Source organism: Lepeophtheirus salmonis, chromosome 6, assembly GCF_016086655.4.
Source record: "Lepeophtheirus salmonis chromosome 6, UVic_Lsal_1.4, whole genome shotgun sequence".
NCBI lineage: Eukaryota > Metazoa > Arthropoda > Copepoda > Siphonostomatoida > Caligidae > Lepeophtheirus > Lepeophtheirus salmonis.
This window is the reverse complement of record NC_052136.2, coordinates 36,330,206-36,356,936: the sequence shown is the minus strand read 5'-3', so window position 1 is coordinate 36,356,936 and position 26,731 is coordinate 36,330,206. Positions and strand designations below refer to the sequence as shown.

Here is a 26,731-nt window from a genome sequence, read left to right as displayed (position 1 = left end):
CGTTTAGAATGTATGCTATTTCATACTCTGCCATGGATAAGATTATTAATTCAATGTATATAATAATTAAGAACTATTATTTAAATAGTAATTAACTGTTGACTATTGGCAACAAGAAAAATACAGAAGACTAACAACTATCCCATATATATTTATTTATTTTCAAATTTGTCCTTTCCCTTTTGATAGTCGAGGTTCAGCTGGTTGTGAACAAAACAACACATGAATTATGCAAATACTAAAGCTAATTGTGTAATAATGAAAATATTAAATTAATTTATTTCCCTAAATATAGGTACGTTAAACAAAATAGTGTCCATCAACATGAAACAATAATATAATATTACTAACTAAGAATAACAAAATAAGAATTAAACTATTTACTCATAATTTTTTTGGTTTATGAGGGTTTTTTCCCCCACTATAATACATATATAGATTGTAGGTAACAGAAAACGAAGGGGGTAAATGACGGACAACGAAAACATAATATTAAGATTAGAGATGTGAAAATTGACTAAATCTTCGTGAGTGTAAATGAATAAAAAAGTATATATTGGTTGGCAAGTATGATGAACAACATTTACTAAAAAAATGATATTGCTCCTTCCTCCCTAATACGTTTGTACTTTCAAAATAAGGATACATATTGAATATCTTGCAGTTTACCAACTTATACTGTTTTAAAGCCATGCTCACGAGGATTTCAACCACTTTTCCCATCCCTAATTATGACAGTGGAGGAACTCATTTCTTAAATCAGAAGAATTATAACTCTCATTTTTAAAACAAATGCATTAATAATATATCACAGAGTATAGCAATGTTAAAATTAATATCATGAAGAAAAAGTAATAATGTTGAATTTGTTTGTAATTATTTTGTGGAACGCAACCTCCGTCAATGTTGAGTTCTTAATGCTTCAAAATAAAAGTATACATTTCCATGGGCTTAATGGATACCATAAATGACTTTTCAATCTTTTGTCCAGTATATAACAATGAGAGAGTCATTTGTTGCACGTTATTGGAGTAGATATGTGGAAAGAGCTCAGACAGGGATAACTGAAAAGAAACATACATAATTAATGGAGTTGTTGAGTACAAGTTGCTTATACAAGTTGTCATTTGTACGTCACATAACGTCTGATTTAATTACTGATTTAGAAGTTTGTTTATTTTAATTATCAAATATTAATTGATTCTATCATTTTATTTTAATCGATGAAAATTACATTGTTATTATGTAGGTATTTCGGTTCATAGGCGTAGCACAGGGGGATAGTACATGTATTGTTATTAGACAAGTCGCTGGGCCAGTTTAGGGAGGGGACACTCCGGTGGATATATGGTCACATTAAGAGACCAGTAAATTTTGAGAGGTCAAGGTAACACAAAACGTAAAAAATGCATATTCCCCCATAACTTTGTAATAGATTGAGATACATAGCTCAATTTGATTTTAGGTGGAGGTTTTACGTTAAGTGCCCATTCTAGTTTCATATAATGTATTCATTTTATTTTACTTTTTAATATGAATCGCACGCTCAATACCACATGCATTACGCCTACAAAATTTCATTAGTACCAAGGTAAATAGAAATAAAAGGATAGACCACAACGTAATCGGGCCTGCTAGAATTTTTAATGTATCATAACGACTGCTGGGCTAGACAGACAGATTTTGACAAAACACGCAACCACTCATACACTATGACGTCAATATTAAAAAATGTGGTGGAATTCAAACATCAGTCGTACACGCGTAATAGTATAACCCTGTATTTCTATTAATCATTGTTCATAAAAATGACTGTACAGATTACTTACATACATCTTATTCTGAATCGCTAGATGGCTCTTAAGTTGAATAAATGTTACTTTTTAAAGACTTTTACACGACAAATAGTAATATTTTTTGCAGAAGAACAGATATTTCACTCAAAATACTCAGATTTTATCTCATTGTGACATAATGAATTGCCCTAATTTCCTTAATGGAACATCCTTTTAGATTGAAGGAAGCAAAAGTTGATATTATTATAAATACCCAAGAGTGCACATATGATTCAAAATACAACATCTTTAAAAATAAATATTGCACTTTACTCTACCATTAGATTCTAGTTGAACCTTTCGTAATAATTAATAACTTAATTGTCTAAGCATATTAAAAGTGTGTATAAAACAAAGCTTATAAATCAGAAATACTATGTAAGAAAAAATATTCTATCACAACCAACATATACAAATTCGCAAAAACTAAACAACAGTTACATTATAATCCTATAATGAAAGTCTAAGTAGATCTTACCCTTCCTTCGTTTGTAACACAATTCATTCCAATGGGCTTGTAACAACCATTAAAACCCTGACGATGAACTATGAAAGCTGAAGAATCAGTAGGAGTTTCTGAACTTGTAATAGAGGTTCGCAAGTTTAAAATATCAATGTCGCAAGCTAAATCTCGTTCAACATTTGCATATGAGTTAGATAAAGAGGACAATTTTGATTTTTCACCCAAATAAAACATTGAGTATAAGGGATTAAGGAGTGCATGACGCGCTCCCACGGCAAGAAGAGATGGATAGGATGCACCATTTTTAGAATTTTCGCCTCTACATGAGGGAATGCTTCTCTCAAGAATTAAAGTAAAACTACTTTTCGTGATTAAATTATCAGTAACGGGCTCTCCAAGACCTCGATTATCGTCTTGCATCAGCCGACGGTCAAGCATAATTTCCAATTGTCCAGATTGGAGTGAAGAACCACCAAGGGGTTGACGAGAAATCAAGGTAAGGCGACTAATAAAGATAAATTATAATTACATAGACATGTAGGATGAATCAAAATCTTGAATCTTACCTGGATGTATCTTGAATATAAGCCATAGATGCTATTGGATAGAAATTGGCTTGAAGCGGTATTTTACTTAATCTTCTACGCTCCATCATGGAAAAGCCATTCAAATCAGTATAAAAAATAGTTTTTGAATCAATGGCGGCATCAAATCTCATAGCAATCTCCAAATTATTATATCTTCTCATATCAACGATATTTTCTATTTGTAGACCAGTTCCGTCTACGCCAGGTGATGACATTACTCTGACATAATGTACGATTTGAGGCAAAAAGACTTTAACAGATGAAAATAGTTTTCCTTCAATAATTTCCACAATAGGGCTTTCAACTCTCATTGTCTTAGCTGGCCCATCTGGTAAAAAGAGATAGGCACCCGACTTTTCACCAACATTCCTCGTCGAGTATTGCACAAAAGACAATCGCACATCCGTTTTGACTTTATCGTCAAGAGTTGTAATGGCCTCAAGAATTCCATTCTCATCAAAATGAGTACGTACATAACCGTTTTCGAGCATAAATTTAGCACCTTGATGGAAAACCCCCACATCAGAAAAGGGTTTAACTTGAAAAGGCTGCTTGACTGTGTTATAAAGCCGAATATTCGCTATTTCCATACTCCTAAACAATGGTAAACAATTTATTTTAACAAAGCGAGTTAAAATCATTAAATGAACTTACGGATTTGAACCCTCTTCAGGTTTTAATTCAACCATATAGTAACTTTTTAATGAAAGTGCCGCAACTTCAACGACAAAACTTAAATAAAACTGGGTATTAAGTATCTCATGTTGACTATCGAAGACTGGACTAATTTGAAAATTAATATCTTCTTCTTCCTCATCACCATCAACCAAGTTTATTGTGTATAGTCGAATGTTAGGATTAGATACTTTGATTGTAATCATTTCTGACCGTGTTCTTCCATGGGAGTTGAAAATGGTTACCATATTTTTGTCATAGCCATTCGTCTCAAGCACTCGCTCCGAAAACAATGATGCAAAATCATCAGCTTTCTCACTGAACTCAAACCATATTTTGTTCTCATTTTCAACTTTATACAATGTCTTGGATGATGTTAAAAGATAGTGAGTGACTTGAGACATGACGATTTGAAGCTCTTTTATACTTTTAGACATCCTGCAAAAACATAATTTGAGACATAAAACTACATCTATATTAATAAAGCAAAGTGCGTCAGTATGTCTGTCGATCCCTCAATTTTGAGAGAACGGTTAATATTTTAGAACTGAGGGACTAGCTGAACTAAGCAATGTCAATATAGCAACAAACGTGACTAGATAAAAGTTTAGTGCGTCCTATTAAATGTAAACCTTGTTCCATTGTACATATGTATATTATTAAATGAAAATTTGTCTTTTTTTTTTCATTTTGTCCACGCCTAATAACTCCGAGTAATGTCGGTTACTCCCGAATATAAAAACCGAATTAAAACAAAACACATACCGCCTTCCGTAATCTTGCATGACATGTTTTTTTGCAGTTCCGGTAACACCATCATGATGCTGAAACAAACTGTAACTTCGTCTTGCTTCGACAATATATTTCATTAGGGGATTAGATATTTTTTTTGTATCCGAATTTGAGTAGCTCATCATTTCAGCCCAGGCCATTGAAAACATAATTTCAGCGGCTCTACAATTTAAAGAAAGATTCGGAACATATACATATCATAAATATAAAGGAACCTTACCGAAGATATCCTCCCAAAACACGGTCAAAATTTTTAAAAAATGGCCGCGATGTGTAATATCCAGACCAGTAATTATCATTTACATCAGCATATGTAAAAAAATCACCTGAAAGTGAGGGAAATAAACCATCTTGGAGACCTGTTTTTCTTTTAGACTCATTTTTCAAAGTTCTGAAATAATCCCCAAGTGTTCCAAATTTCAATTCCGCATTGAGTTCTGGGTTGTTATTAACATAGTCAAATATCTTTTGATAGTTATCAAATTGCTTGTTCCACTCCACGGACTTGTCATAACGGAAATCATCACCAAGAGGTACAAGCACAACATTTGTCCTGGAGAAAAATTAAACATATAAATTAAATGATTAATTATGTGCATTACTTATATAATTGAGCTTTTTTCTTGTATTGATCTAGAAGTAGTAAAGCCCTTTCCTCAACATTGGAATCAGTGATGGGCTTAGGAGGAATTTTCCATGGACATCCAGTTCTCATGCCTGGTAATCTATCAAAATCAAACTGACAACAAATTTTTGGATCGGGTCCACACGTATGGGGAATATCGTAGGAGTAAAAAGGCATCATATGAGTCAACATATCCGTTGAAGACTCATGATCTATATTAATCATATGTATAATTATTTAAAGAAGTACAAAAAATTACAAATATTTTACCCCAATGTTGACGCCATTTAAATTCAAGGTTTTGGTTTCTGGCTAAATACTTTTTGACTTCATAGTGAGTTCTCTGAATGAGCATACCTTCAAACCCCATTCTTTTTAATAAGTAAGCCATAGTGGGGGTCATTCCAAAGGGATCAATGGCCCAGCCGAATCTTTAGCAAAATATTACAAATACAATGATGATGATTACTATTCGTATTATTATATAATCGTCTGCAAACTCACGTTGGCTGATATCCTTTTAAATTATTTTTACACCATTCGTGACCAGATATTTGTTGTTCGATCATTGCACCATAGTAAGTATTTGCTTCATCATTCATAACCCACCCACCAGTGACAATTTCAAATTGTCCATTTTCCAAAAGCTTGATAATATTAGACCTAACGTCCTCACTTTGCAAGTTCCACCACATTGAAAAAAAAGAAATTTCTGCCCATATAAATTTCCGCCTTGGATCTGCGGTAAGTTTAGGCACAATGTTATTCAAAATATATATGGTGTTTTCTTTGAAGTATGTATCGAATGTTTTAATCCATCCTGGATCATTATGTGAATGTGGTACAACAAAAACACGGAGCTTATCCGATTGAGAAAATGCGGACTGACTATAGGTAATGGGCCAACCTTGCTTCCAAGGTCCCCCATCCTGATTGTCAAAGGGTATTTCTTCATAGATGGCTAAGGTACTTATATTGGTGGTGGTGGATGGGCGTTGAGCAAAGAGTAAATCTGCTTTGTGAATAGTTGCAAAGGTTTTCCGGACAGAGCTGTGACCTTTAGATCGAATTACATTCGACTCTTTATCCAGAGAGGCTTGATGCTTCTCCAAGTTGTTAATGGATTCTTTGATAGAGGAAAGCATGCGTTCATTTCCTTCAATGGCATGTTCCAGGCCCTTGAGCTTCACTTCCAAATTTTCCAAATTAATCTAAGGGGAAATAAACCATACAGAAAATGAAATTCTCTAAAATTATGAAGAATATGTACCTTTGGTGTATCTCCTTGAGTCTCTTCATTGGTATTCTGGGATAGTGTGTAGAAAAAGATGAGGAAACAAGCCAAGACCAAGCTTCCAAGAATTGCTTTTGTCCTCCTCATTCTGAACAACATCCAGGAATACTGCTGAGTACTACAACCACCTATTAACGAGAAGGAAGTCGGTCTTTACAATTTCAATACTGTGTTTTATTATGTTGTTGTCAGTTGAGATGTGACGTCATCAAGAAATGTCATTCTCCGGTTGTTGTGTTTTTAATAAACTCACTTTAGACAGGGAAATAGATGTTTTTAAGTTAATGTCATAAATTAATGTTCAAAAGTAACAACTCATATTTGATTTATCATCAATTATTTCAAGGAATTAGCATAATGTGTGATTGTAGGCAGGGAAGATGTTCTATTTCTGCTTTTATAGTGTTAGAATTGACGTTGACCTCAGAGATCGGGGATGACTAGCCTATTGTATAGCAAAAAAATCTAGTTGTACACATTTATTTAGTGACAGCTTTAAAATAAATATCATTTAATTATTCATATTATTTTGATAGTTTCATCAAAAAACAAAAGTTTTAAAAGTATAGCAATCTTCCTTAGAGCAGGACTATTTTGTTGCAAAGTTCTCTGAGATAAAAATGAGAAGAAAAAAGATATGACGTCATTTCTACGTGTCTTGTTTTGAATGTAAGTACGCATCTATCTCAGCTCCGATTGGTAGGAGTGTAAAAGGACCAAAGCTGTCAAATACAATCTATTCCACCAATCACCCTTTAATAACTAGGAATTAAAGCTGTAATTAGGCCTAATATCAAAAATGGAATGTCCAGAGACGAGCTGGACAGACGATATTCCCCGTTGTCGAAGAACGGGGGTAGGAACATCTTCTAATGAAACACTATCCCGACATCGGTTTCATGCCTTGGAAGATCGTGCTTTTCATTTTAGACTCACTGGAATGAGCTTCTTCGGTTTGGGCATTTTATGGATGACTTCATCTCATTAATTACTAATTAGCATTAATTCATTAACATCATTGATTTTTACATAGTGTCATTTGTAGGATTTTACATTTTCATTTCGAATCTAGTTTCTCTCTTGAGTCTTCTTTGAGAGGTGAAGTCATCATAAAAATAAAAATGTATTTATTTCTTTGGGCGTCCTGGATGGATTTTCTGGATGCAAGATGTCGGATTTTGCCTCCAAGAAAATGCCAGCAGAGGTCTGTTTAGGACAAATAGATCCAAGCACCTCTGATGAGTCTATCAAGGAAGTTCTAAAGGCTGCATTCATCTCCTCAGATAGAGATTATTTCGAGTCCCTAAATGAGTCTCTTGCCCGTGCATTAAGTAATAATTTAAATAAATCACCAATCCAACTATCGCACACTTTCCTAATATATTTTACATTATTTTATAGCTCATAACAAAAAAACATCTCCAGAGTCTTTTTCATCCGATTCGGGCTCTTCAGCTACAATAGGAGTTCTTCTTGATGATTCTCGACTCTTTATTGCCAATGCGGGTGATACGGGAGCACTTTTAATATCCAAGAAAAATGAGGATACGGATAAAGAACATGACTTAAAGAACTTTAACATTGTCAAATTATCCATTGATCATGTTCTCGGTGTCAATGAAGACGAAGAACTTCGTTTACAACACTTGGGTCTGGAACCTCATAACTTAAAAAAAGTTTTGGGCGGCCCTCGTGGATACACGCGTTGTTTAGGGTATCACCGAGCTAAAAGTGGATACTTCAAAGAAGAGGAACTATTGCTCAAGAATGCAAAAGGTGTTCCTGTTCTATGTGAGCCTGAAATTCATGGAAGTATACAAGTTGGTTCAGATTCTTATTTCTTGCTCATATACTCTCGTCCCTTGATGGATACTATGATGGAATTGTGGGATGAGGAGGATGGAGTTGATTTAGATAAAGAATTGGCCCGTCTCGTCTATGAAGAATTTGAGTCCAACGTGACTGTTACGGGAGTAGCACAAAGTGTCGTCGATAAAATTGTTCGTTTACACAAAGATAAGTTTGAGGATGATGTGAATCGATTTCGAGAAGACATTACTCTTCTTGTACATAATTTAAATTGTGACTTGGGCTCTCTTCCTTCTAGATCAAGAAGTAAGTCCCGCTCATCTTCCACAAGAGAGGACACTACTTTTAAGGCTATTCACACATCTACAACAACTGAGAGTTCGGATATGCTCTCGAAGCAGGGAATTGAGAGTTTGCCTGTCGATAACTTTGGCCGTATTCTCCCATATGTTGACTTTAGCTATTACAATGCTGAATGGAGCAATCATTTAGAATTGACGAATGTTACAACTGAATAGAATATTCCTTTCTATGCAGCTTGATATTATATTTCCTTTCCTTACAATCTCAATATTTATTATACATACTGAATGCTTGTCTTTTAATGGTTCTAGTCCAAAAATGAATTACTTTTCATAATTATGCCAATGTAATATGCCATTATTATTAAAAATGAATGCTTTTAATCCAATATTACTTCTCCAAATATCTCGAATAACCTTATAGAACATTTTGCTGATGACAGACATAAGTATTTAAGACTCCTACTAAAAAGTAAGGTTTTAAATTAACTTGTACTTTTGGCTTTGCCGGAAATTTAAAGATATTACTCATAAGTATCTAGACATTTTTACTTTTATATCAGCATTGACTTGTATTCATCCCTTATTGTTCCAGAACTATAAAGCACTAAGCTAGTAAAATTACGGATTTGCATCTGGCTACATATTAGAGGTGGTGACTTGGACTCCATTCGAAGACTTATTACTCGACTTGACTTTGTTTTTCATTGACTTTGATGACTCAAGCACTTGGACCTGTGATCAGAGACTTGGGCTTGCAACATATGAACTTTTAACAACCTCTGGTACATAATTTTATAATTAGAAAATTGGGTATCGAAGAAGGACTCTCATAAATGAAAATTAAGAACGCTTTATTGTTCTATCCAAAACGGACGTATTTATCGAATTGGCGAATAGTTACACAGTCAAAAATGGAGACTACGCTATCCCATCATATCAACTCCCATATAAACAATATAGATCTTCATAAAAAAATTTTAAACATGATTTATAGCAAACTTTAGTGAAAACAAGTTGAGGAGGGCATCAGGGAAACATCATAAAAGCAAGTAATAAAAAAAAAACATTAGATGACTTCATAAAAAAAGAGATAGGGCCGATGAATAAATCCAGAAAATTGATTCTATATTACAATTCCTTTCCTAAAAGCGACAATTGCCTAAGAGTATCACTGGCATTAGTTAAAGCAGAACATCCATAAATTATTCTTCTATTTCCAATGGAAGATGTAACACCGGCTGTTGCAGCCATAGCTGATAAATTTACATTATTCGAAGCAACGGAGGTAAACCCAGATTTAGCTTGCGTGCTATCCATTAAGTTTTGATATTCAATGTAGTTACCTCCTCCGACCATAAAAACAATTCCTTCCTATGTAAGAATAATTAATTAAAAATAAATTCGCGGATATATGTATACGTACTTGAAAAGAATTCTTTGTTTTGGAAATTTCTTTTAAGGATCCCTTCAGAATTTTTGGATCCAAATATAAATAATTATCTTGATGCTGTCCTGAGCGAGCCTAAATATAATGGAATAATTAAGTACAAAAAAATAATTTATTTATTATTTATTACCTCCATGATTTCTTCGGTGATTTTTGTTGCCGGGAGTGCATGTTTTTTAACAACAAAGTTTTTGACACCTTCCATAACAAAGCTAGAAGATTGAGCCATGAGCTTACCAAACATGGATATGGTTTTTGTTCCGCCGCCAGTATAGTCCGTAGTTGTAGACTGTGTAAAATTAGACGAATGCAGTTGATTGATTGTTCGCCATCGTTTTAGATAATGAAAGGGAGTTATATCACAACCCAATTCCTAATTAAATATAATTATGGGTCAATTGAATTTTTACAATAATAACTCAATCCTACCGACAGAATTCTTTCATATTGCTCGATCTCCGTATCTGATACCTCTTCTCCAGAGCAAAGGAAATAAATCAAGAACAATCGTATTTTATCTTCAGGGGTTCCAGCTTCTGGATCTTCAAAAATATCCAAGAGAGCCCTCTCATTGAGTGTTTGCTTAGACATTATTTTCTCTTCCAACTCAAAAAACACATCCAATCGACGTTGTTTAATATGATCTAAAATGCAAGTAGCAATACTTGTGTGCATATCGATTAATCTCTTTTTTTCCAAAAGTTCAGGAAGGGAAGACATTGCAGACGTTAACTTTTCTGTATTCCCCGTCAATAAATCCTCTAGAAATATGAGTTATTTAACCCAATGAACAATTGAATACTTAATTACTAAATAAGATACCTTCATCAAGGCCTAATTCATGTTTAATTTTCTTAATTTGATCCTCTCGAGTCTTATATTCTTCCAAGTCCTCTTGAATCTTCTCAGCCACTTGTGGAAAAGGAGTTCCCTTGTGAGAGTTCCAAAATGTATCCGTGGGATCTAAACTACACCCACGTGTTTTTTTCCCTGATGTTTCACTCTCCCCACTTCCCTTCTCTACAATTGTAACTTTATTCATACTATAATTAAGAACATCGTGGGCCAGAGCCTGATATGTCCACGTATGATGAAGACTTGTAGCCAAATCGATTTGTCTATCAAGAATGATTAAAACGGGTCGGCAAAAACTATACTGCCCCTTCCCACTTTCATGTGTGAAGAGAGAATTTCGGGCATCACTCAAATTTTGACGAATTTTGGCGTCCAGCTTCCTAGCTACTGCCTCTGCTGCATTACCTTTGGGACATCTAATGATAGGAACTGTACAAAGGGTGACACACACAGAGAAAAGGCCGTCCACCATCTGTAAAAGAAATATAGATATATTGTTAGAATTAGAATGGAGTTAGTCCGACTCACTTGCTCAATCATTTGATCCATCTCTGTATCCGTAACGTCAATTTTATGAAGGGACTCGTATTTGACGGCCTTTTGACGTCCCAGAATGAACATATTTTCTTCTAGGGAAATAAAGTTTAAATATTGATCAACTACGCTTTTAATGGAATTATTAGGGGCTGCAAATGCGCCTGAGGCAAACTCTTCGAGTCTGTGGCGTGGAATGGGGGTGAGGAAAAAGAATTTGTATGCATCATAGAGGCCTTTTTCTAAATCCTTGATGATTCTTTGAATGTTTTCGGAAGAGGGAAGCACCAAATAAAGTGCCGTCACGTCAGGCACGAATTCCCGAGATTCATCCTTGAGATGCGCATTAAGAGTGACTCCAAATTCACGAAGATCTTTGACTTTCATGAGTGGGCAAATGATGTCTTCCCCCGAAGAGTCGTAGACGAGGACCTTCCAATCATCTGCCTTTAATAGGCTCTGAATTGTGTTAATTTGACGACTCCTGAGGGACAAAGCCATGGCTGGTGAGGAGGAGGGTGACGCCATTGAGTCCAATAATTAATAATTGAATGCTGTGGGAATAATCAGTCGTCGTCAGTCGTCCAATATTCAATAAATAACGAAAGTAGAGGACTTGAATGAATGATGACGTTTACGCTTAACACAACTTAACTTATCGTCAAAACATTGCGAAACGTCAGATGAGGTTATGTGACGTCACATATGAAAACAACACTCTTACAAGTCAGTAATGTAGTAGTATTATATTACTATTTCTATAAACCACCCTGATTATGATTTGTATGAACTATGTACCCTAGCTACCTTGGAAAAAATTAGTATCTTCATTACCTAAGTAATTATATATAGGAATGATCATATCTATTCTATAGCTTCCTCTAATAGTTCTCTGACAGAATAATATGGCTTCAGAGCCCCTTCAAACTTGCAGTAATATTTCCACTATATGACTGAAATAAGTAATACATTCATAGTAATAAATCAATTAGGAAAAAATGTTACTAAGTTTTATAAAAATAATGACAAATGATGCTGATATCTAGCTAAATGATATATTGACAATATTAATCAATTTTACAGGTGCACTTCAGTCGTCCTGTTGAGATGTTATTTCCAATTTTATATTTCTATTTACATAACTCTGTTGTTTTTTTCCATAATGTAGTTATATCTAAAAATATATTTACTCAAGGGAGGGATAAAGATAATTAATTACTTGATCCAACAAAATCATCTTATATTTTTTTTCTTGAGATCGAAATATGCATAACTTAATAGAGTTTGATCCCTTCATTCCAATTTGACCTTTGTTTTTCTCTATCGCCTTCAGAAAAAGGCTGTTAAGGTTTTTGGTTTTTTCCATATTCAAAGCTATTTTATGCACTTAGTGTCCACGATATGGATAAATGACTTGAACATATTTCAAGGCATAATGTTGAAAGATTAAAAAGTTTCTTTTTTTTTAAATGTATTTATCATATTTAGAAATCCAGTTATCTCTGCTTAAAGTTCAAAATGTGCAATTTTTATCAAGAAGTTCACGGTTCCAAGAATAGTTAAAAAAGAAAGTGTAGAAATATCCCATTTGATGGTTCAAAGTTTAAACCTTAATTTCTCTATATTGTTGTCAGTTTGAGTAAGATCATTACAATATTTCAAGGATATTTTTAAAATATCCTTTTTGAATTGATCTTAAAAGAAAAATACATACTTAAAGGGGCCTTAAGAATAAAAGAAGATACATTATTAAATACCATTATATCTAATTAATATTAATGAATCTTCATAATGGTGCTTAGAACTTATATTTGATCCCCAAAAATATTATGAATTATATGCTAACGAAGGCTCAAATCCCTTATAACTGTGCAAATGTCCTCTCAAATGTATTAACTTATTTTTTAGTGAGTAGACAACTTTTGTTATTCTTCTCAATGAGTAAATTAGAGTTATATGAAAAAGAATTATTGTCAGAAAGTTTGTTAATAAAGATATAGCATATTTCTGAAGATAATGTACAATATGTTATACTGAGATAATTGGATATAATTGCATTTATGAATGAAGTTTCATTGATCCAAATTGCTCAATTAAATTAGAGATTTTGAAAGTAGAGGTTGCGTGAATAATACACATGCGAATACTTCCGATCTCACACCTGTTATTGATTTTTAAATTCAAATTTATAATTTGTACTATCATTAATTTCTTAACAATTATATATCTTTATTTGGGAGCCCTGCAAGTTTTGATTTAGAAAAGGAAGAAGGATCCTGATAGTTGTTGAGTTTTTTATTTAAAAGGGTCTCCTCGTTGGGACTTTGTTCGCATAATCATATATTTTATTATTAGTAAGCAATTTGATTATTTCAGGCTTCTACGCGTTCCGTTCAATTTTTTCACCCATTCAGCGTTCAGCCATTATTTTTGCTCCGTTCAGCGTTCGAATCATAAGGTAGTACCTGGCCTTTACAGCATTATATTATTAGAATCGTTGAAAAAGAACGAATTTGATTGGTTGAAAGAGATTGTATAAAAATAAAATAATAAAACACGTTGTTACCCTTGCATCTTTTAAACAAAACTTCCTCACTATTGTACTAATCATCAGCAATGCAACTTCCCCTTATTCCTCTCTCACGTGCATCATTACATGCCGAAGAAAACGTACCTTTTTTAATGGGTTTCTAACAACAGAGGTACTGATGTGTCTGCAGGGGAGGAGGACTTAGGTCCCTCCCCAATTTTAAAAATTGCCCCTGAATTGGCATAGTTGTGTTTCTAGGATATTTATCCCGTGGGCAACTACACACCTTCCGGAATTACTATGACCCATTGGAACGGAAAGCTAAATTTTCATTTTTAGCGTTCAAAAAAAAATTCCGTTCATTGAACGCACGTTCCATGGAACGCCGCTCAATTTTGAGTTCTGTTCACAAGCCTGGATTATTTAGTTAATAATGAATAATGTTTAATTATTAATCTTTTGGCATCTTGAAATATATTCGTTGTTCAAGAGGATTTTTATTCAACTTAATATACTTATTTTACAGAATTGTAATGAAAGTCAAAAATAAATGAATGGTGTACAGTGTTAAGCCACCAGCATAAAAATTCACGATGTGATATATTGTTTGGCTGTCGATTTATAAACTCTTGCCTCGATCTTTTAATTAATAGTTAACTTTACTATGTTTTCCAATCTTTTCTTTAAAAAAGAAAGAGAGAGATACAACCTAAAATTATATGGTAGGTGGTTAGTGCAGAGCCGTAATCACGGGGTTTTTTTATTGAGGGAGGGGATGATGATTAGATTGACTATGGATGACTCAGCATTAATAGACCGATAAATACTTGTAATGACAACAATATATGTGTGACGATAACATAAAAGCAAGCTGGTATTTTTTTTATGAAACAGAGAAAAACGCAATATAAGTTTTTTACTTCAATCGATGAATTTTTAAAGAGCCATTTACAAATATTAAACCACTGTAAAACTGTCTAACAAGTCATTGATATGAATGATATTTGTTTAAATTTTTATATGAACATATTATATACAAATTCAGTCAATTTGATCGTGCAGTAATTGAACTTTAAATTGAATTTTGATATCATCAATATAATTTTTTTCAGTTGGTGAGGCAACCACCTAATCCCTTTTTTCTTTTCGTTATTCTCGCAACAAGAATACTTATACACTCTTCTTTGAATATATATGTTCACCTCATGTCGTCAAAGTATCTTTTATGATCAGTGTTAGCCAATATCTGTTTTACATTGAAATATTTCTATGCACAAAAAAATATTATGATGTTATATAATTTTTTTTTTTTTTTGTGACTCTAATTCCCATGATTGTAAATAATAAAATTTTTTTGCTTCATACACATTTAAAAATTCCAAAACATTAACCAAATTTGCTAAAAAATTATTTGTGTTCTACTTATCTAGCCCCAGATGCAAAATTAGGTTCTCCTGGTTCGGATAATGTTGGGACAACTGGATCACCCTAATAGATACTCTTCCCAGTCCCTTTTTGAACCGAAATTTTCAGCGTAGCTTAAATGTCTTAACTTGTATATTTTTTTATCGAAAAGGTACTGTGCCTTTTCGACACTGGCAAGTACTTGATCATTCATTTTTTTTAAAAATACCCAAGTCTTATGAAAATGAAACTTAACCACCATGTTCAACATGTGTAGGGGTACCGCTCCGCCAAAAAACAGATTTTTTTATCATATCTCACAGGGTAGGATCTCAAATCAGTTCGGTTACTTTTCTCCAGAAATTTGATCCATTTTACGTACGTTCATTTTATGATTTAAATAGACTTCAAAAAGAAAACTGCACTAAAGTAATTCATAATATTGATTAAAAGTTGACAAATTTAAAAAAAAATATGAGTAAGTTATTGTATAGCCAGTGTTGCCAGGTGGGTTTAAGCAAAATAAGATAGATGTACTTCTTAAATAGGCTAAAAATCATCTAGATTCAACAAAAAAACACAAAAAAAACGGCTAAATATATTTTTTTTTATAAATCTCTTATCATATACATATCTTATATGAAGTAGTCCATTTGCTGTTTCAGGATCCATTTTTTTCCTTAACTTGCTTTTTATTAAATTCATTTGGCAGCATACCCTTTCAACTTAAGTTCAGCAAAAGGATCTAGATTAAAATTTTACTGTGTCTTTTGTTTCTAGCCATTTGACAAGGGTTATATTAGACTATTGAATTTCTATTTTTTTATGTCCCCTGAAGGTATATCCAATGATTTTAATAAGCGTTCTACAGACTTTTTCACCATACACAAAGTGTTTCCAACACTAAACATTGACATTGTTTTTCATACTTTTACATTGTCGGGAAGCCTATTTCTAAGTTCTTTAATAATCTTCATCAAAAATTGAGAACATCGATCACCAAAGTTCTTATCTCGATCCTCCGACAAGTGATGGGTCATAATAGAGATGAGATTTTCATATTCATATCCTAAGTACAATTTAGCAACTAGGTATTCTTCCACATTACAGCTGAAATGATCAACCCGACGCTGATTGATAAGAAGTATAACTCTATTAACCATACTTTCAACCAAAAGAGTCAAGTCTTCAAGCAATTTGGTAGAATCACTATCATGTGACACAAAAATCTGATTGAGTCTTTTCACATCATTCGTACAGATTTCAAAAACAACAAATAACAATGATTATATTCATCACAGTCTAAAGAGAGGAGCATTTCCGATGTGTAACACCTTTCGGTTGATTTAGTTTAACTAAAATTAGTTTTTTGCTCAAACCAAGATTCTCAGACTCTTTGTAAAACAGAAACTATAGATAACCATCTTGTCTGGCTAGCTTGCACATATTTTCATAGGTTTCGCTAACCAGGAATTCTAGATTCCAGGTCATTGTATCAGAACTTGCGAACAAAATAGTCATCTATGCTGAATGACGTACGCAAAGAATATACATTAATGTTGAAACGTCTTCTTTTGGTTATTTGTAGACCAAAAATCGGCCAAAAATATTCTAAACTATTGCAATAATCTGCAAAGAATTCCAGCCATCACCTACATGATATTTTTCCTAGCTAGATCTAGCTGGAAATCAGCTCGGCTGGTAACACTGTATATCACTTGTTTATAAAGCTGGACATAGTTTTAAAATAGTTTGTTCATTCTTTTTTGAGACTTGGAACTATTGTCTGGTTGGGTACCTTTTTGTTCGAGTATAACTAATCAACGTTTATACGTAAGGGGAATCGATGTATATTGTCATCGATAGCTCATAAAAAAAATACATTGTTAATTTTGATATTAGTAAAGTGACACCGTGATAAGTGTATTTTACGATAATTTGATTAGTTTTTAATTTGATCTAGCACAATCTAAAGAGAAAAATATGAACTAATAAAGTAAAACTGTATGATTATATAAATGAATTATATAAAACTGAATCAAATACTTATTTAGTTACAAAATTAAATATATTCATAAAATAATATACAAATAAACAGAGGATTTACAAATTTAGAAAGAATCTGTGTCATTTTTAAGATTTTACTCGCATTAGTTTCGACTAAGACATTTGAGGCACCTTCAAATTATATATTTTTCTCTCTACAATAAAAGTGAAGCTAACAATTACAATTTTTTTTTTTTTTTACAATTTCACCCAATGTTTCAGGGTGAGAAAAAGTAATTACTTCCACTAAAGCACCAGGATTGAAGTTTCAAACTTCCAACCGTTTTCTCAATGTCCTTAGACTTGGTAGAGGAAATCCTTGTCGAAGTAGCATATCGTATTCTATGATACCGCAAACAATTCGTAGCTGCAATGTTTTTTTATGGTGCAAGGAGACCAGGCGGTGTTATTTTTTGTACTATTGCAGAGATAACGTAGCCAGTCATAATTAAATGACAAAAAAAACAAAAAACAATCTTTGTCAATTCTACCTAAAGAATGAGCAGACATACCTCCCCTGAAATAGGCTGGAGTTCCTTAGTTTGTATGGAAAACTCTCGTACATTAGGCTTGAGTTCAATAGTTTGAGACCAAAAACCAAAGAAAAAACAAGAAAATAAACCAAAATTCCTTAATATTTTAAATAATAGTTAAATAATACAATTTTGATTTCAGGGGCGTCCACAGAGTTATAGATTTTTGTAGATAAAAAAAAATTAAAAATAAATTTTGTTAAAAAAAAAATCCATTTTTTATTTACGAATTTTTTTTTTTTTTGTATTTTTTTTTCTAAAAAATCCATAACCCTGTGGACGCCCCTGAAAGCAAAATTGTATTTTTTTTAAAATGAATCCTTTTATAATAGTATTCAATATATTATAAATGAATATGCAACGACATATTCTTATCATGTTTCTATATCAGGGGTCAGCAATCTATGGCACGCGTGCCACTTCTGACACGCGTAAATCAGAGTATATTCCCGTTGTTTTGTATGTTTTTTTATAATTATTGTCGATAGTGGCACACTCATTGATTAGAAATATTGGCACTCCATGTCTCAAAGGTACCCCTGTTCTATATTCAACTGTACATTCTATAATGTAACATAAAATACTAATATATAAGATAATCTTGAATATGATTTAAATGTAAGTACTTTCAACATGTTTATTTGCACATATTACATATGTCATTGTACAACACATTTTTACATAATTAATTACTAAGTAGCCCTGAACATCAAATAAATACTAAAGGGGTTTTGAGAAATATATATATAAAAACTCTTATTTTGGGATATTTGTACATACTACATAGGTAATTTGTATTATTTTCCTTGTCAAAATACTAAGCCTTCAAAATTTCTTGGCACTTTCTGTTTATTACATAAATGAAGAAGATCCAAATCCTTTTCATCCTTATTTGTGAAATTGACACAGTTTTTTCCCTTGGTTTTCATTCAAATACGATTAGGAATGAGATTTGATATCAAAAGTTCAGAGTTGATATTGCTTGATGGGATCCTAGTTTTTTTAAGCTAATTTATGTCTATTTTTAATATTTCTTTTATGGAGTAAGGTATTTTTTTCTTAAATAGTGCAAAAGTTCAGAATAGCATCCTATTTTTTAGACTTTAATATTTCATGGAAGGAGGGGGGAGTAGGAGGCAGAGGACAGCCGTACTATAAAGTTGAAAAGTTATGTAATATAAATAAACAAACTCAATAAAATTTGTATTCGATTCGTTTTTTTTTTTCTTCATGTATTGTGAAAATCAACTTCCTTGTTGAGTCGAGTCGACAATTGTTCGAGTCCACTGATCACAATGATGATACCCGCTACACAACAACGTCAGCATGTGAGTGTACTATAAACGGTGTTTTGTTTACAAGTAGGGGCGTCCGCAGGGGGTGGGCTGGAGGAGCTGTAGCCCGCCCCTCAAATTAAGGGAATTTTTGCTTTTTACTACAGATTATATATTATATAAATTATAAATATTTGAAATTTGTTTGTGAATAACTATGGATTTTTTGAAATTATTAAAAAAACCAATATTTGGGCCCCCCAAATATAATCCTGAGGACACTCCTGCAAGAGGCACGTTTCAAGTGATTCAGATCGGATTCCGAAGTCTTGTTTGAGCTTTGAAGCAAAGTGGCCTGGTTCTATTGGATGCTGAAGAATTATATAACTTGAACTGGGAGCCTTACAGGTCATTTGATTGAAAATAAATCATCATGATATCATCTTGAAAAATATTGGTTTCTTCAAATGGATTTGTATACAAAATCAACACTGAATATACTGAGCTTCGGGGTTCTACTGTATTGCCTTTTATATATGATTATTTAATAGGATAAGAAAACACAATTCAAGGTGAGATTTTTAATTATAAATTTAATATAATTTGATTAAGTAATTAAATTTCTGACGAGGAAGTAATAAGGTCGTCATCACAGGACATAATCCAATGAATACACAGATCATTCTGATAGATGATAGACTCAATTTATATGATCATTTGGGTGTTTTGAGAGAAGGAACATCAGATCGTTCAGTCATTTCATTCCAGATTGTTGTTTTTTTCCTTCCTTTTTGTACTCGTCTGAAACCATCTGTGGGTTATTAACAGTCTAATTATATTTTAATATACTACATCTTCAGAAATATTTATTTATTGTAACGTGTTATTTATTGCATTTTGCAAATGTTCATTTTTTTTTTTTTACCACAGAGCTAAGTTGTTTTTCTACAAGGATGCATTTATTATCTTCCTTTATGGTTGTGGTTTAATAGGATTAATGTTGCATGTTATTTCATTATAATAATCAACATTTCTATATCCATGTTGAATATAAATAAGTTTTTTGTATGAGTTTGTAATTCTCAATTTAGGAGTTGGGAGAACCTATTTTCATCATAACTTTCAGGATTCTGTTTTCTACTGTCTATCTTTATTGTATTTCACAACCTTTCCTCCGATTGAAACATGAAAAAAAAACCAAAATTAATTGGTAGATTGGTAGTTCCCAGCTATCCAATTAGTTTTCAACCTGCCGTAGTATCCAGCCTTGCCTGGAGTAACGGTTAAAAGACAATTTTTGGTTTAGTGTTTTTAGTAATTCCGTTATTAATGAGCGCACTCACACGTGGATACTCAATAATGATATAAATTGACATGACGTTTTCTTTCCTCAAGAATAATAATAAGAGATTGAGAAAAAATAATAATATGACTGATGAATACTTAATACTTTTTTTTCTACATACAAAACGCTCGCAATAAGGGAAAAATAGTAGAAACAATGCTCTTTATATACACGCATACGCCAGCAATATTTCATGAATATAACTACATTAATATTCCTTATATCAATATTATGTAGGTATATGATTTACATCAGGGAGCACTACATGTAATATGCACACGCCTGCAATGTTTATTAGTAGGAATACATTGTTATTTCTTATATCAAAATGTGTTGATGAAATACATCAGCGAGACGGACAGGCAGATAATTTTTGCTCTATTAATATATATGTATAATTGATGTGAATTGGTGACAGCTAAAAACATAGAAATAACAAAAAATTGACCTTAAATCCGTTTGGGGTCCGTTTTGACTAAGATCAACAAGGCCAATAGGGTGTAGAGAGGCAAGAAACTTCTTACCTGGCTCAAAAACACCAAGAACAGGTCCACTCTTCTCATTGTCTCTAATAAGAAGCTGTGGAAAGTGGACCAAGCAACCAACAGGAGGAATGACAGGTGCCTGGCTGCCTCTGTGAATGAAGTACCTATCATAAACTGGACCAAATTTCCATCATTGTAGTTGTTGCCTCCAATGGAAAGAAAATATCGCCCTATTTTTTTCCCTAAAGGCTGGAAAATTGGTCCCAAGTCCTATCAGGAAGTTGTAGTAAAGCCTTGGTTGTATGTTAATTAAAGTAGGAATACTATGGTTTCTCATTTCCCGGGAAAAAAAATTTCAAATTACCCGTTAGTAAATAATAAAGATTGTAGAAGTATTTCTAATTATATTTTAAGAAGAAGCAGCTAGTTGTGGTCCGGGCTCTGGGTTATGAGTATAAAATGGTATGATACATTTTAAGTTCCATGTGGTCTCATTTCTTGTTTTCTTCATTTTATCATTATAGCTAACCGCGCTCGACCTGTTTTTTATTGGAATTTTAATGGAATAATGTAACCCGATCCGACCTTAAACAAAAAATAATTAAATAGTAAATGAAACACAAGCTGACTTTTGTGGATTATTAATATAATTAAATGAAACTTATATTATGACATCCTTAAATTTAAAATTAAGTTATGTTTTGACGGGATTTATCCCTGCGGTAAGATCCGCGAAGAGAAACACTAGTAGATACAGTTCACAGTAGGATTGTATTGATCCTTAATAGAGTACTTAAAGTCGTGTCCAGTACCGTCCTGTTTTTTTACTCAATATTTTGTCTACATAAAATGGACATATTAACCATTTAAATCTTGATTAAACTTCACCAAATGCCTTTAAGAATAAAAACAGACTTAACTGAATTGAATATTACTTGATGCCAATGATAAACAGTGATATTTGAATTAAATGAAAGGAATATGTAGATACTAAAAGTATCTAACAATGGCTGGATTTGTACAATTATAGAAACAATAGAAGCAAGGTAATTGGAGATAAATATTATATTCTTTCTGTTGTATGTTGGGACTGCAGTCTTAATCAGTCTTTTTTTTTTCCCCTCCCCTTTCATTTTTCTAATCAATCGGGTCTTTTTTACACTCTTCAGTTCTAAGGATCGTTTACTCGGTCTGTCCTAGTTATCTTTAAAATTTCTTCACTCTTACCTAGGAATAAAGAGAATCAATGAATGATAGCTTGAAACTAGCTCTACTAATTTAAACATAAGGTATTTCATCTCTTTGAAAGTGGTTATTATAAAACTTCAAGAGGTGTTGTATTAAGCTTTTTTCTATCTTAATTGAAATACTTAACTTTTCTCGAGACTTCAGTGTGGCCAAACCTTCCGCTCTACATCTCTTTTCCTCTGCCTCTTCCTAGACCCACCCGAGCATCCACTAGTTGCCTATGACACCAGCTCGAAAGAGAGGGTCAGGAAGCCTTGGAGCTCAAAATGTTTGGGGAAGATGAGGCGCTAACCAACTTACGAGCTTTCTGATAAGTTGTTCCTTGAAACATTACCATTTGGATATATACTAATTAAATCCCCCAAATTGGCCCTTGTTAGGTTAGAAGAGACTGAAGGCAGGGGCCTTGATATTAAGGTTAGCCTCGAAATCATAGAAGACCTTACCTTTCGATTTTTTCATGAGCATCATACGCTTAGCAATAGTTCAGTCTCCCATTGTCTTACAACCAAGGCTAATGTTATCAAATCAGTAACTGAAGTGTCTTTGGACCAAGACATCCTGCACTTTTTTGGCTTTGTGGGCCGGAGCACTGTCTTGTTGGAAGGTGTAATTTCATCCTTGGGCTACTCCATCCATCCAAGGAATGTAAATTAAAGGTGAAAACACAGAACTACTACAATGGAAAAGCTGGATCCGCACGAGGTCGCCCAGGCCTGCTGAAGCTTCTGACGCCTTTTGGCATAGGTTATCAAGAGAGGTGGATTATAAATAATTGAATGTCATTAAATGTAGCTTTCGGATATCATTATGGTTCTAACCTATCAAGTTTGTTCATTGTAAGCCTTTAAATATTTTCCCAATTTATCTGAACCACCTTGTGTAACATATTTTTTGAACATATTAGAGTCAACTATATAATACAACTAACCATTAGAAGTATATACTTTTGATGGACAGAAAGTTTTAAGTTCTTTTATTTGTTGATCCCATTTTGACATCGTCATTATTTTACTTAACATTATTAATGAATCAAGGGTTTAATTGTTATAAAACTTGGTTGTTAAGTCTCCCAAAATGACAGACATCAACAATACTAACGCAAATGGCTTTTGCGTCCGATTCGGACGCCTTCTTCAAATTTAAAAAATTATAAGTAAATAGTTTTACGTTCCATCTCTTTGTTTTGATTCGACTTTTAAGTCATATGCATTCCATGTTGCATGTAAAACCTTTCCCGTATATGTAATTAGCATGATTGGCAATTTTTTATTTGTTTTTCGTTCATGGATGTATCTATAGATATTATATAAAGTATTGTTACAAAAAGGCATTTCATGGACAAATTGAGTCATAATTATGTTAGACTCACAAAAAAATTACATAATTAAAATAAAAAGATTTTTTTTTAATAAATGAATACGCTAATTACAGATCCCTTTGTTCCTTTTGGATTTGGTAGGGTTTTTTTCTGGAAAGGCAAATTATTGCCTTTATGAATGAGGGAACAGAGAATCCTTTATGTACTTACGTATCAACGGGAGTATATTTAAATATTTTAAAATATCCATAAGTATAATTACAATTTGACACATTTAGGCAATTCATGAAACCAGTCATATTTACAGAGTGGGACAAGGAAATTTTCTGCGATCAAGAAGCAAAACGAAAACCTTAATAACTTTTTATTATAAAAGTATAATGAAAAATGTTTTTAAATTTTTTTTTAGCAATCAATCTTGGCAAGAATTATTCAATATGGCCGTCTCCATCCTCTATCACAGCCTCCAGACGAAGTCGAAACTTGACGCAGGTTGACACAATATAATCGGCGGACATGTTGGCTTCTTGATGCTGGCCTTGAGTTCTTGTACATTTCTGTGGTTTGCCTTCCCTACCTTGCTCTATAAATGCTCTACATACTGAAGGCGAGGGGATTGAGATCAGGACTGGAAGAGGGGCAGAATGTCTTCTCCCAAAAGTCAGTTAAGTGCTCCTTGCAGAAGTTATGTATCTTCAAGGCCGTATGGCTGGGAACACCGTTTTGGGTCCCCACATAGTTGTTTTCAGGGTAGTTAGACTTCAGCCAGGGCAAGATTTTCCACCTCAGTCCTTATAGTAGCCCTCAGTCCCAAATTTCTCATTTTTATGAAGAAGAAGGGATCCATTTTCTCCCCATCAGAGGCCACGACTCCCAAGCACATTGTTTGGGCCGGATTTTTGTGCTGAAGGCGCCTTGGACTTCCTCGGATGATGCTACTATAAGTATATCGTTTCTGCAGTTAAAATCTAGTTGACTGTCAAGATCTACATGTCTTAGAAGATCTTCTCACCCAACGGATGACTCATCAAGTAATTAAGGACTCTTTTACATCTCTCAAGCCTTAAGGCTTCATCCTGTTGACGAGGAGATGTCTTGGAGTCCTGACAAAGCTCTTCAGGTCGATGTCATCATTAACTGCCCACTTGACTGGTGATCTCGTCAACGTTGAACTGCTGTTAGATCTTCCTTGATCTTGGCCTCCAGCCACTTGAAAAATGTTTCATCTCGCTTCAAACCATTTCCTCCACTTCCTGCCTTCTTTTGGACTCCTTTCCCATTCTCCTTGGCTACTCTGATGTTCCGGACTGTCCTCAAGGTCACGCCGACGATATCTAAAATTCTTTTTTATCAACATTCGCATAGAGACGATCCGAAACCCTTTGCCTTTTTGAATCCTGTTTACTCATTTTTCGTCCTATTTTGATCTAATTAAAACAACGCAAAAGAAAAACAACACATATTCTGAACATTGCTTCAGATGTCAACTCAAATCTTAATTAGCGCAAAATAAAATAATAATAACAACATGGAAAAATTCCCTGTCGCACTCTGTAGAAATCTTCCCCAAACATTTTGAGCTCCAAGGCTTCCTGACCCTCTCTTTCGAGCTGGTGTCATAGGCAACTAGTGGATGCTCGGGTGGGTCTAGGAAGAGGCAGAGGAGAAGAGATGTAGAGCAGAAGGTTTGGCCACACTGTAGTCTCCAGAAAAGTTAAGTATTTCAATTAAGTACATATATCAATCCTTGAATTAGTACTACATTTTTATTTTCAAGTAACTTAGCCTTTTACCCAAAGCTAGAACCTGTTTTTGAGCTTGTGTCCATAAGAGCCTTACCTTAGTTCCAGTTGCCGATTAAGTTGACGACGACTACTGTCCTGTCTTTGGTCTACAGAATGGGTAATATAATCCGATCTAGTAAAATGGAGGCTGCACAGTCTTGAATTCTTAGTAATTGTCTATATTTTGAGATCCACTTTCTGTCTCGTAACAGCCCTCTCCCATTGGGTTTCAAGATCCAGATTATGAGGCACATTGAAACCAGGATTCTTGGGGGTGCCGTCATGACTTTAACAACATCCAGAGGCATATCACTTCCATCCCATTACCTTAAACTTAACAGTGACGATCAGAATCCAGAAGCTATAAGTCTTTCACTATTGAATACAATGATTAATCAATTTTAAAAACTAGCCGCGTCTTGGAGCCGGCGCGCTTTTTATTCATTTGTATGTAGTCCAGATAGCTAGAGGTGTCCATGATTGAGTATTCCTTGCCCTAATACAATAAAAATCTCATCGTGTTACTTATAGGATCTGAACAATATATATAATTTATTTTCCTTCTTTAATAAATTACATCATAATTGAAGGAAACACACTTTTGTGTGCTCAAAATTATATTTTTATTACATAAAATTCCCAATAAATCTTGATGAAACTTCTTGAAGTGGCCTTATGAATAAAAGAAGACTTAACATCTGCATTGAATACTACTTGATGCGAATAATAAACAGTGATTTTTGAATTAAATGAAAGTAATAAGTTGTTTAGATCCCCAAAATGGACGACATCAAGAATACTTACGTCATGTTAAAATGTTTTATATAAACACCCCTAGTAATGAAATTAGCGTGGGCATGTTAGAACAAAAAAAACCGACAATCGACATGGTAACCCTGACTATTGTTATGGTAGGAGAGTAGCTTAGCTGTCATGAGCTTCCATTAGATCCGATACAATCAGCTGTAACATGGGATAAGGAAATAAACAAATACATTGGCAACAATTAAACCTATTTCGTTCCTCAATTATTTTCGTAAGGCAAAAAGGACTTACAATTATAATTCTGCAACAAATCATCAAGCTTACTCTCCGTCTCTAATGAGCAAACACAGATGTAATATACGGTTTGAATATAACTAAATGTAGTAGAAAGGAAAGTTCACAACTCGGGAGTTAAATAATAAAGACAAAAACTAAGGAAAAGATAATCAGGGGCGTCGTGAGTATTATATATTTTATATTTGATTTGATTGTATAAATAGTTTTTTTTTCAATTTAATATCTTTTTTAATTTCTCGATCACCCCTCAAAATGCACTCTTCAGATTACAGCTTCCAAAAAATTACACATTATTATCACCACTAATAATCCCCCTCCACCATGTTTGAAAAACTATATACGCCGCTGGAAGAATGATGGATCGTTTATCTCTATGAAAAGGAAAAAGATCATGTTTTGTTCCAACTCGGAGCCTATCTTGTAACATATTCCCCTTATCAAATACCATCATCTAAATAATAATAAAAACCCTTCGTAA

General features: G+C 33.5%; 3 protein-coding genes across 3 annotated transcripts; 1 reads left to right on the top strand and 2 right to left on the bottom strand.

Annotated features, from left to right (window-relative positions):
• Window positions 1-248: 248 nt before the first annotated feature.
• alpha-Man-IIa (alpha-mannosidase 2) lies at window positions 249-6,476 on the bottom strand. Its single transcript, XM_040715336.2, has 10 exons — window positions 6,248-6,476; window positions 5,482-6,188; window positions 5,248-5,408; window positions 4,955-5,189; window positions 4,573-4,905; window positions 4,326-4,514; window positions 3,540-3,998; window positions 2,865-3,479; window positions 2,314-2,803; window positions 249-1,064 (listed from the first exon to the last, which is right to left on the bottom strand). Exons 1-10 carry the CDS (start codon window positions 6,368-6,370, stop codon window positions 915-917), a joined length of 3,462 nt encoding a protein of 1,153 aa, XP_040571270.1. The 5' UTR covers window positions 6,371-6,476; the 3' UTR covers window positions 249-914.
• A 470-nt stretch (window positions 6,477-6,946) lies between these two features.
• On the top strand, window positions 6,947-9,818 carry LOC121120463 (TGF-beta-activated kinase 1 and MAP3K7-binding protein 1). Its single transcript, XM_071889277.1, has 3 exons — window positions 6,947-7,225; window positions 7,412-7,602; window positions 7,673-9,818. The coding sequence occupies exons 1-3, from the start codon at window positions 7,071-7,073 to the stop codon at window positions 8,596-8,598; spliced, it is 1,272 nt and encodes a 423-aa protein (XP_071745378.1). The 5' UTR covers window positions 6,947-7,070; the 3' UTR covers window positions 8,599-9,818.
• On the bottom strand, window positions 9,220-12,823 carry Slh (sec1 family domain containing Slh). The gene is made up of 6 exons (XM_040715337.2): window positions 11,216-12,823; window positions 10,655-11,159; window positions 10,262-10,593; window positions 9,963-10,205; window positions 9,809-9,907; window positions 9,220-9,756 (listed from the first exon to the last, which is right to left on the bottom strand). The coding sequence occupies exons 1-6, from the start codon at window positions 11,747-11,749 to the stop codon at window positions 9,514-9,516; spliced, it is 1,956 nt and encodes a 651-aa protein (XP_040571271.1). The 5' UTR covers window positions 11,750-12,823; the 3' UTR covers window positions 9,220-9,513.
• Window positions 12,824-26,731: the final 13,908 nt, after the last annotated feature.